The sequence below is a fragment of the Mauremys mutica genome, chromosome 16 (genome assembly GCF_020497125.1).
Source record: "Mauremys mutica isolate MM-2020 ecotype Southern chromosome 16, ASM2049712v1, whole genome shotgun sequence".
NCBI classification, from domain to species: domain Eukaryota; kingdom Metazoa; phylum Chordata; order Testudines; family Geoemydidae; genus Mauremys; species Mauremys mutica.
Window position 1 is genome coordinate 13,532,360 of NC_059087.1, and position 12,297 is coordinate 13,544,656.

At 46.6% G+C, this 12,297-nt stretch overlaps 1 protein-coding gene across 1 annotated transcript in view; it reads left to right on the top strand.

Moving 5' to 3' along the window:
* Positions 1-12,297, top strand: part of MMP17 (matrix metallopeptidase 17) — a 124,689-nt gene that overhangs the window by 84,908 nt on the left and 27,484 nt on the right. The window contains exon 3 of the mRNA XM_044990418.1: positions 3,241-3,367. Within this exon, the coding sequence (XP_044846353.1) occupies positions 3,241-3,367 (127 nt within the window). The remainder of the gene's footprint in view (positions 1-3,240; positions 3,368-12,297) is intronic.

A 12,297-nucleotide genomic window follows, 5' to 3' on the forward strand; every position in this document is an offset into this window, starting at 1 on the left:
CTCAGAATAGCTCTCGATGTGTTTTAAAAAAAGGAGAGAAACCATCAGAACTGCTGGGTTTTTTGAATCATTGATTACATCATCCAATTGAGGAAAAAATAGCTAATTAATCGCCCAGCTCCAACTATTCTATTGTTATCCTTCTTTTTGACAAAGGGGTGGGGGTGGAAAGATTGTTTCTAAAAGACCGACTCATGGCTGTTCTTTTTGTCTTTTTCTCCTGCTCATTATCCTTGCTTGCATTGAATTATTTTTGAAGACAGCTAGGTTTTTTGGCTTTTCTCTTTGCTAAGAAAGCCAGAGCTATTGTCAGGCTCTCAGCCTCAGCAATTTGCAGCTGCAGAAGGATGGGCTCATGGCTAAACCACGGGGTTTAGGGGTTTGGGATTCTATTCCTGGCGACTTTCTGCATGACTGGAGGCAAGTCCTTAACCGCTTTGCGCCTCGGTTTCCCTTTCTGTGACATTGGATTCATTAATGCTTGTGAAGCGAGAGCCTCAGAGGAAGGAATTATAGAATTATGAAAGATTAGTACTGTTGTTGTTTAGATACTGTGACACTGAACACTCCTGTGTATCCTAGTGTTCTTCCACCTCTTCAAGAAAAGTAGTTGCTCTAGTTAAAAACATAACAAGTCAATTATTTTCTTGCGTTATTTATTCCCACCCAAAGCAGTTCAGAGTCTTACCATAAGGTTCACCACACCTGAGCCCTCCGACAGACTTCTCCCTGAGCTCCAGGGATGAGATCTAGGAAACTGATCCAGCTCCTGTTGAAGTCAATAAAACGACTTCCTTGGAGTTCCGTGGGAGTTGGATCAGACCCCCGAAGTGCAAGTTGGAGTTGTCCAACCCTTTGCAAGACCAGGTTGGCTGAACCCTACTCTTGCAATGTTGGGACTGGGTCAAGTGCATTCCCGTCCAGACAGTTCAATCAGCCCCACAAAGAATTAGCAGTAGGTGAGCATCAAATAATTCCATGGTGAAGTTTGGTCGACATAAGCACACATAAGACCAGGGCTGGGATTTTCAAAGTTGGTTCTGCTTTTCTCTGAATCCATTTGCTTGGCCCTAATAAATCTTCTCAGTGGTTTTCATTTTAAAAAAGAGGGGGGGGAGTATCATTGTAACCCTCCTCAAGTCTCTTTGTCTCTCCCTGCCTGCCCACAGTTCTTATGCATAGAAGCAACCTGCTGTGGTGAGGTCAGTTTGCTTTCACTGCTTTTATTTAGGAGAGAGTTAGCGAGAACCTGCTAATTAGCAGGCTCTCCTCCTTTGCCAAGTCCAGGCTGTGTCTTGGCAGCTCTCGGCAAGTCCTGCTCTGTGCAGCTGCTTCCCATGTCATTTAAACAGCTCTCTGTCCACGTTTCTTATCAGCTCATCACTGAGATGCTTGCTTTCCATTTTTAATTAAATACATGTAATTATCTTTCTTTCACATCTTATCAGAAACACCGAGAGGCCCGGGAGCAAGGTGGGTTTCTTGGTTTGGGGTTTCTTTGCGTGTGAAATGATGAGCATAGTTTAAAATGCACTTCACAGTCTTTTCCTTGTGAATTGGGGGTTTGTGTTTTGGGATTTTTGTTTTAAATAAAAATATTTAATTTCCCTTTTTTTTAGAATAAAATTGTAAGGCCAGATCTGTAAATTGGTGCGTCCACAGAGTCCTGCTGGTTGTGGAGCCAGCCCGTGACAATTTGATTCCATTCCTAATAAAGAAACTTACTAATGAAGAAAAGAACATTAGTCTCTTGCAAATCAATTTCCAGTCTAACACGACTGTGGTGTATTTGTATGCAAATACTATCCTGCTTTGCCAGGGGAAAGCTGGGAATCCAGATTAAAGAAGAGACTAAGGGCCTGTCTACACAAAGCAGCAATGTGCTCTACGGCGGTGTGATTTCTAAAATGCTCTGAAGTGTTGCGCACTAACTGGTCCACGTAGACCATGCAGGTGTGAACCAAAAGTTCCCTGGTGCACTTTAACGTAGAATACCGGGAAGAAATGTGCTGTCATCATTCTACCCTGGTGCCGTTTGCCAAAGGGCGTGCATTATGAACAGGGCACCAGGGGCGACAAGGCTCTTGGTTTCCTATTTCCCAGTTTTGAAAATAGTACATAGCCAGTGTTAAGGCCAGGCCTAACCCACCCCCCCACCCACCACCCCCGTAGGTGATTCTTGGGAAAGATAAACCGGAACTGCAACAGCATTTTTGCTCCAGTTGTGTCATTTTGGAAAATGAGACTTTGTCCTCATTTTGGGACTTGTTAATGATTACTGCTATCCTGTTTAAGGTGGGGTTTTGGGGGGCGGGGGTTTAATATCCATAGCCTTATAGCAATGCAATCCGCTCTATGACCGGGAACATTCAGTGTCAGCACACACAACTATTCCAGCGTGTGTGTGTGTGCGTGTGTGGAGGTGGGACATGGCCTCAGCTGCACATCTGTTCCTAATCAACTACACCTCTACCCCTATATAACGCGGTAAAGCAGTGCTCCGGGGTGGGGGTTGCACGCTCTGGCGGATCAAAGCAACTTCGATATAACACAGTTTGATCTATAACGCAGTAAGATTTTTTTGGCTCCCGAGGACTGCGTTATATCAGGGTAGAGGTGTATGAAGAACCTTGTTAATATCAGCCTCCCCCTCGCGAGACACATCCCCTCGTCTCTGCTGCCACGCCGCGTATGGCACTGGATCGATTGTTTGTGGGGAAGAAAATGGCACCCAGTGCACGGTAGAAGATCTAGAAGTAGAGTCATCAGTGCTATTTTCCCCATATAGTTTCTTTAGGCAAGGGAGAGATTTCCCACTCCCTAACCCAGCCCTGGTTGCTGGGCATTTCCAACCATGTTAAAAGTTATAGTCTGGATCAATACAGTTTTAAAAGCCTACAGCTCTGTCGACAGCCCTGTGGTGAGCAAAGAGTGAAGATGGAAGAGCATTCCCTTCTAGGTCAGGGAGAGATTGAAATGGCTACAGGCGTGTCTTAAGGGGAATGTTATCACTGCTGCATTGCCACCGTTTGCCTGATAAGCCCACCGCATTGCACGAAACCAAGGCGTCTATAATGCTCATTCCCTCCCTCCCCTGTGTTCCCCTCAGTGTCGTAAGGAAAGGAAATTAATATTTTTAACACCCGGTTTCACCCTCTGAAAGCGGAGACGTTAGACCAATTTCCATCACAGTATTTCAAGGCGCTTTTTGTGTGTGTGTGTGTGTTCTTTGAAATCTAGATGAAGCTACACTGGAATTAATGAAGACACCTCGTTGCTCTCTCCCTGATCTTGCTGAATCAGAGACCAGGAAGAAGCGGCACACTCAGACTGTGACAAAGTGGAATAAAAGGAACTTATCTTGGAGGTAGGCCTTCATCTTTCACTATTTCAGTGTCACAATGAGGAATCGATCATAGATAGAGCTGAGTTAAATAAGGCTTGCAATGAGGTGGAACATGACTGTGTTACAATGTGTTCTTTCGTACTCCCAGACCCCATCAAGCCAGGGTTTTAAACTATTTTTCGCACCTGCCCTACTTGCAGTCTCGCTTCCCAGTCCTACAGCAAACTGCAGTCGCAAACCCATATCTGATAGGTCTGATCCAGTGGGTTTCTTTAGCCAAGTTACAGCAGTTGGAGCTTATTTGTCTTGAATGCTTTGGGTTCCCGGCTTCCCTTTGTCAGACTCCAGCAGGTTTGGACCTGCGCGGATTCTCCTCCTGGTGGAGAGAGGAGGATGTATGAGCCTTTTTTGGACCCACAGATGATCTTTTCCCCACCCCTTTCTCTCCCTTTTTTAAAAACCATGTGTAACCCACTCAGTGTGGCATTGTGTCTCCCTCGAGAGGTTGAGGAGCCTGCTATGGCCTTTGTTAATGGAGTCTTTTAGCCAGGGCACCGTTTAGATCCAGAAGTCCCAGGTTCGAGCTTTGCTGTTGATAACCCACCCTGGGGTCGTGATATTACACGTATGGGATGCTGTTTACCTGTCTCCCCTGGTGGGGACTGGAAGCCTTTTGGGACCCATGGATGATTTCTTTCTTTTTCCTCCCTCACCCACCTCCTATTCTCTCTCCCCCTCAAAGACTATGGATCATGCTGACTGTTCTTCAAACCATGACCAAAGAAAGCTGGATGCTGCTTTCCCTGGTCATTGACTTGCCTGTAAGGGGTTGCTGCAGAGTCAAACTAGCTGATCCTGCTATCCCTGAAACTCGAGCTCGCAGCTTGTAGAGAACTCCCTGTTAATAAGGTCCACGCTGAAAGGCACCAAGCCAGATGTAAACTTTGAGTCCACACGTATTAGTGTAATCATTAGCTTTCTGGAGGAAGCCCATTCAGTAATAATGTACCTTGACCCAGCTACTGCAGTTGACAGGTGTTGAAACAGTGGCCTTAGGTGGAAAATTGCTTTATTTTTCAGCATTATCCAATGGGGATCTTATTTTGAGGGGTGATCTAAATAACTAGCATTTAGCTGTTAACTTCAGCATAAAAAGCTCGTGGAGAGATTCCAAGAATGGGACCCTAAGGTGTTGCTATTAATTAGTTCTTAGTGATCAAGTGAAGACCAGTGGGTGGAAGAGTGACCTCTTCTGGTTACCCAGTATAAGAGCCCAGAATCATTTGAGAGCTATCTGTTTAAGAGACTACCTTGCCCCTTAGCAGTTAAGATGAGTGCCTGGGATTCTCTTGATGTCTGTTCCAGAGAAAGAAATTCTCCTTGAGATGAATCAGTGGAGCTTTCTGCCTCAGACATTCTGCCAGACTCTCAGGGCCAGACCCTCAGCTGGTGTAAATTATGGAGCTACACCAGAGGTTCTGACTCTGTTTGGTGACCTTCATGGCATGTACCAAAGCATCCTGGTACCATGAGTCACTAGCATCGGGTTAGAGCGGGGAATGTAGAGAGGCAGTGGGCCTAAGTCAACCATTCAGTTGACTTGACCTGTCTGGCACGTGTCCATTTCAGATTCATTATGAGGTTTTGTGATGCATGCGCAAAGGAGTCCATAAAAAGGTGTCACTGGGTGTGTGTCTTGAAATGGTTTAATGTTGGTGATATAAAACTTCCATCTCCTGGCAACTGGGTTAGACTTTTTCTCCTTCTTCTGCTCCTTTCCAGTGGCGTATGTTCAACGGGGTTGTGTTTTAGATTTGTGTTTTAGATTTACCTGATCATGGGAAAAGCTATGGCCACACAAATGATTATATGGTATTTATGCCCAACACTCAAGACTGGCATTAAAATTTACCAGCCCGGGCACAAAATTCACTTGCCTTTACCATGATGATTGAGGATAATGAAAATATGCTCACGCATCCAAAGAAATGGTGAGGCAGGATAAACAGGCCCGTGGGAGTTGTGTGAGGCTGCCCCACGGAGGTGCCTTTGGACTCCCCAGAAAGGGGCATCTGATATATTTTGTGATGATGGAAAAGCAAAGACATCAAGTTTAAATTGTGGAAACAAGATTTGAAGGTGATGCCGGTAAATCATGTCTCTATGTGATTTATTCTCTGGTCCCTCCCCAGGTGCCTCTGTGCAGCCAAACCCGAGCAGTTAGAGGTCTCAGAATAATGGGATAGGTGCAGCATACAACTGTAGGTCCGTACATATGCGTCCTTCCTAGATATAGCCCACATGGTAAATTTCCAGCAGAATAAGACACACAACTCACCCTATTTTCAACAAGATTTTGGCTGGAAAATGTAACCTTACATAGTTACCAAGACACTCAAAAAGTGTAATAAGTTCGGGATTTATTTCTGATTTTTTCTGTTGAAATGACTTTAAAAACAATATTAACTGGAGCCCTGTTTCCCACGGGATAGCTCGTGTGGATCGGGCAGGGGAACTGGGGGTTGGTCTGTGGGGTAACAGTGCCCTCTGCTGGTGCTAGCCAAAGTTAATTCAAATGTCAATATGGCACAAGAAGGATAATAGGGGTTCATCATAACTGATAGTAATTAGAGAAAGGAACAGGGTGTGTTATCTGCTGCCAGTTTCCTGAGGGATATTTCCCCCTGATTTTCAGTCTAAATGTCCCTTTATTTAATATCATTTTATTACTTCCAGTTATACCTTATTGAAGGACAACTCATATAGGGAATTTCCATAAGGAACTGCGATTGTTGCACTCTTCCCATAATGCGTTACATTTCTATTGCACTTTGCACCAATGCTGCACGGTGAGTTACTGATCAGTGATGAAAGGACTTGTACTACCTTAAAGGGACTACATGGGCCCAAAGACTTAAAGGTGTTAACACGACTCTGTTACTGTCTAGCACTGAGCAGGGCGAAACAAGGTTTGAGGGCTGGTATACGCAGACCTTAGCTTGCTTAGTACCATGGCAAGCACACTGCCAAAGTTTGGAGATTTATGGGTTGGGATACGTGAAAGAAAAGGAGCTAAAGCACGTTTTAAAGCCTTTAAAACTGAAATGGAATGATTATATAAAACAAACTTAACCAAAACCTATCAACGTTCTTTTTAAAAAAGCCTTTTACTGCACAGCCTTGCTTGGGGCGGGGAGAAGGGGGCGAGTTTTGTAGCTTAGTTCTGAGATGCGAAGGATGGTGTCATGACCCATGGGTCTCAAACCCAGGCCCATAAGACTGCTGAGAGCAGCCCCACTCCAACACTCCACCAAGCAGGCTGCTGAGACTAGCACACCTCAGATACACGACACCCAACCCCAGTGGAAGGCTCCGCCCCGAGGTTTGGTTGGCAGAGTCCCAGAGTGGCTGACTGGCCCACTGGCCCTACTTAATCCAACAGCAGGCACAAGAAACTGAACTGGGTTGCACCATGCTGTGGACTGTGTGTGTCCTTGGCTTGATGTCCTGGCCTCTGACCCGTGGTTCCCAACCTCCAGTTTGTCACCTGCCTCTGGTTCCCCCCTGGTGGTTCTGATTTCGTGTTTGTCTGCTGCTTCTGACCTGGTATCCTGACCCAGCCAACTCTTGACTCCTGTCTTGCAGCCTCTGGTTCTGACTACTAGGTCTGGCTACCCACCATCCAGCCATGACAGATGGTCACTGTCTCTGCTTTTGACAAACAGAAAAGTGTGAGGGGAGATAGTAAAGACAGGGAAATATGTTTTTTGTTGATATTCTTGAGGTCCTGGGTTGACAGGTCAGCTGCGACAGCAGTTGCTCTGGGTTCTGGCTCATCTCCCAGTCCGGGGTCTGGGACATTATCTGGCTGGTCTGGTCTCTCTCAGGCTGAGCAGAGCTGCATGGACTGTCTTGTCTCATTGTGCTGGTGCCGTGTGGTAAGCCATAACAAAAGAGAGACGGAGAGACGCAGCATAGGAGGGAAAATAGTGGGGCAGAAAGGAACATGCAAGGGAAGGGGAGACAGAGCCGGATCTTGCGTGTCTCTGGCTGGAGTCTTTGCTGGTGTGGTGCTGAGGTCTGGGCTTCATGGTAATACAATGAATTCCGGGGTCCAAGGGCAAAATCCCTGAAGTGGTGTGGTGGCCTGACAGCCTTCCTCCTCCTCCAGAAATCCCAGTCAGTCCTTGGCTCCTACTGAAAGAGAGGTGATGAGCGGAATAGTCCAGCCTCTCATTATTTAGCCCACGTAGGAGGTCTAATTTTCAACACACCAGTTCATTGATTTCCAACCCCATGCGTCTCTTCATAGATTCCAAGGCCAGAGGAGATCATTGTGATCATCTGCTCTGCGCAGAATGTTCTTTCTTTTGTTTCCTGGGCATGATTGTCACACAGTCCATCAGTTATATCAGTAGGCCTTTTTGTTTGGACTAATTCTGTTTTTCTGTCTCCCTTTTGCACCTTCTTCCTTCAACATTTATTGTGATGTGTTATTGGAACATTTTGTAAACTTTTATTCACTTTCCCACAGCTGAGCTCACAATTAGGGTAAATTTGTAGACCTACTCCTTACAAGAGGACTCTGAAATCCTCAACCCTGGTTATAATGCTGTGCACTTTGACAGCATCTTGTGACACTTCAAAAGTATCCATTGATTAATCCCCAAACACTCCTGTGAGGTAGGCATTATTATCCCTATTAAACAGATGGGAAAACTGAGTCACAGACAGGGAATTGACTTGACCGAAGTGGCACGGCTGGGAATCGAATCCAGGTGTCCTGACTCTTGATCTCCCTGCTCAGCTCTGACCTTCCTTCTCTCTGGGTGTCAGTGATAACAAAACCATAGTGTTAAAACTTAATAAATGATGTGTGGCCATGATTTTTATCCTCCTGTAAATACATAATCTCCACCTCCTATTAGCAGACAGCTATCGCAGGCGGTGCAATTCTGAGGGAATGTTGCACTTTTGGACTAATTAAAAGTTATTTTTTAAATTCAATTTTAAATATATTAAAATAGTTCTCCATGTCCACTGAAGGTAAGACAAGAAGCAATGGGCTTCATCTGCAGCAAGGGAAATTCTGGTTAGATATGAGGAAAAACTTTCTAACTACAAGGGTAGTTAAGATCTGGAATAGGGTTGTGGAATCCACATCACTGGAAATTGTTAAGAACAGGTTGGACCAACACCAGTCAGGGATGGTCTAATTTTGCTTGGTCCTGCCTCAGCGCAGGGGGCTGGACTTGGTGGCCTCTTGAGGTCCCTTCCAGCCCTGCATTTCTATGATTCTGCTCAGCTTTGGCTTCCTGTTCGGGGTGACACCCAAGGAGAGCAGTAATCACCCAGAAACACACTGTTTGCTGCTTCTTCCTCTTTAAATACAGGCCACCTGACAGCAAAGAAAAGCCGCCAAAGCCCAGCTCTATACATTTACCAGGCTTTAGCCTACAGTAGCCGAAACGTCACCCCTATGCTGAGCTCATCCAGTCTTTACTTAAGGAGAAGTCCCAGGCGCTGCATCATCAAAGCCGTGCAATCAGGATGCCTCTGACCAGAGCTATGACATCTATAGGAAAGCGGGGGACAGGGGGGAAAGGCAAAGAGCCCCCCTGGGTCCCCAGAGTCTGAGCCTAATGAATCATCTTCGGAAGGGCTGGGTTAGGCTCGGGTCACTTTCTGCTCAAACAGGAGCTGAAAGACGCGGCGTTTGTGGGCTTCTTTTTCTGAGAGATGATTGAACTGGTGGAAATGATCAAAGCCCCCAGCCTTCAAGCTGCTCCGTGGTGCTCTGCACAGGGGCAAGGGCTAAGCCGTGGTGAACAGCCTGTCTAATCCGTGCTGTATGAAAAGAGACAGTTTTACCAGGATTTGGGAATAGCCTGCAGCATGTTATTTAGGGGAGAGGGCTGGGGGGACGGAGTGTTCACTCTTAAAATTCAAAATGAAATAGGATTCTCATCTTCAAGATATCGCCATGACCTTTCACCTCTAACGGTGTCTGCCCCAGTTGCTGCTAGCCAGTGATAGTTAAGTCTGGGACTTGTGGAGACCCATAGTTCAGTATTCTTTGCATGCAATTGAATGCACACAGCAGGGTGCATAGTCTGCACAGGCTTCACCCAGTTGCATGTGCAGATGGCCATTTAGGCATATAACTTGTGACTTGCATGCACCGAACAGAGAGGGGTGGAAAGCCAGCTGAGAGTGTGAAAGGAGAAGAGGGAGGCAGCTCATTACATGAAGAGGCTATTCCAGGAACAGGGGGCAACCTAAAACATCGTAGAATTGCCCAGGAAACAGGACATAAAGGGGAAAGGAGAGAATGGAGCAGGAGATGGGGAGGAGGGAAGCGACATCATCCAGTGGGAAATAGAACAAGTGTGAGAGAGACTGGAACCCGGAGCAGGGCTGGCCTGGCGGGTTCTTTAGCAGTTTGGTGCAGTAGTAAAAGAAAGAGAAGCAGGCACTGGAAGTAAACAAGGCGGAGTCTGCCAGGAATAAGCCCCACCCCCACTGTCTCTCTCACACACCTGCCCACCAGCTCATGTCTCCATCGATAGCCGTTGTTGCCTCTCTTCTTTTCTCTCTAAACGTGCTGGTCTCCTTTAATGCACTTCATTCAAAATCTCCTCTTTGCTGGGCCATGGCATTCGAGGCAGCAGGGCCAGAGGCACAATCGAAGGAAGCCGCTACAAGCCCAGCAGCACAGTCCATTAATGTGCTACTTGTTCTCCTGAGTCTTCCTTGTTTTCTCATCCTGACTTTGTGGGCCGAGTTTTGAGCAAGCGCTGAACAGCTGCTGATGTCGCTGCAGCAGCAGTGGGGCACTCTCCAAGGGACGTGCAGATGCGTAAGCCAGCTGCTCTGAAGTACCAAATAGAAAGGTGAGGCAGATGCCAGCAAGCTGGAGTGAGTTCTCAGAGGCTGCAGTGCTTAATAGACATTACACGCCACAGGCAGCACCTGCACAGCCTATCGCTGCACTGTATGAACCCCGTGGAGCAGAGAGTACGTGCCTCTCATGGATGGGACTTCTGCAGGTGCTATAACTTACAAGGAGAAAGATCAGCTTCTGTGGCATGCTTGTCTGCTCTGTGAGATAGCAGTGAGTGAATGCTGGGACAAGGTTTGCAAAGAGCTGTAGTTCAAGTACAAACCCAAATCTCTCTTGGTTTCATCCAGCACAGCTCCTCCTTTCTCAGAATGAATCCAGGATGGCTTGCCTGGGAAACAGGCGGTAACGTTTTATTTTACCAGTATCTTTTCCTAGAATCAGTTATCTCCCGTGCTGCTGCTCATTCTGGAGCCAGAGGATGCGTTCTGGTCATCTATTTGTATTAAAGCAAAATAACAAAAGTGACACAGGGATGGTGTGAGGCTGAAATCACTAACCTTTGTGAAGGGCTATGAGATCCTTGGTTGAAAAGTCTATGGAAATGCAAAATATTGATAGCGGTAGTTTGCAGCACTGTTGTGAAATATATTGTGTTTACCTCTCTGTACGCACATCGTCCAGCCAACGACCAGGTAGAACACAGTGGAATGAATGTGGCTTGTTGTGCTGCTGTTGCTAAGATGCAGAACTACCGGGGCATTGTACGCTCTACTGAGCATGACCTCTGGGCAGCTGGGAAAGTGTCATTTTCTAGTTTTAGACTATGAGCATATACAGTCTCAATTTACAAAAAACAAACCAACCCACCCAGAATCAATGCTTGTTTATCAGGCAATCCATAGTCTGTTATGTTTGGTGATTACCAACATTTAATTTATTTCTCTCTGGCTTCGGAGTTGCCCAACATGAAGGAGTGTTTCATTAAACAGGAATTGATTTTTCATACTGCACTAATATTCTTTCCCTTTCGCCTTCACATGAATAAAAGAACCCAGGCACCAAAATGATGATTAGAATGGACACCTCCTGAGCTCAGGCAGAAATGTGTCAGTCACATTTGGATCTGTTTATTAACTGACTCAGAGACAGACTGACTAAGGGATGGACCGGCTGTGGCACTCTTCAGCTGTAGATCGCTGGTTCAGTTCTGGCCCATGCTACTAGCCCTTGGCAGGCTTTAGACTGAGAGGACTGTCTGGTGGCCCTTGTGAAATGAGTTAGTCGTGTCAGGCTGGCTCTGAGTGGACGTGTCTGCAGCGCACTGGCTGCCACCGTAGCAAATTGGCGTGAGCTGGCAGTATCGTCAGAGAGGCGAGAAACACAGCATAGCCAAGGCCTTTAAAAGTGACTAGTGATGTGGGGGTACCCAACTTGAAACACCCTAAAGAAGCCTGATTGTGCCAGAGTGTTGAGTACCCAACTTCTGAAAATCAGGCCCTTTCATGTGTCTCAAGTGAGGCATCCCCAAATCCCTGGTCGCTTCCGAAAATCTTGGTCAGTGGGAGTTGAACCACCCTCCTGTCCCCGTCGGTGGACATACCTTGTCATCCTGGAGGCATGTGGGCCGCAGATGGAAGCGGCTACAGCCCCTCTGCAATGACTTCACCAATCTAGCCTCCTCATCTTATATTGTCCTTGGATCATTGTCTCTAATCTCTCCCCCGCCCCACTACCCATTTCTAAGAAGGGCTGGAGATAGGCCAGAGCCTGTTTATAGTTATTCAGTTGAATCAACAACGTACTAGTGAATAAATGCAGATGACCATGACTGTAAGAGCTTGTCTACACTGCCAGGCCTTGGCTGGTGTAGCTGTGCCAGCAGAGCCCCCTAGTGGAGATCCTGCATAAGCTGGCAGAGAGAGCTCTTCTGCCAGCATGGCTATACCGTCTCCCCAAACGACTATGCCAGCGGAAGCGCTCTTCTGTTCGCATAGTTGTGTCTACATGGTTTTGGGTTTTTTTGCAGGTACAGATATGTCAGCTAGAGGTTGTAATTCTTCAGTGGAGGTCCTGGCAGTTTCCCTAACGTAGCCTCCAGGTGAATAGG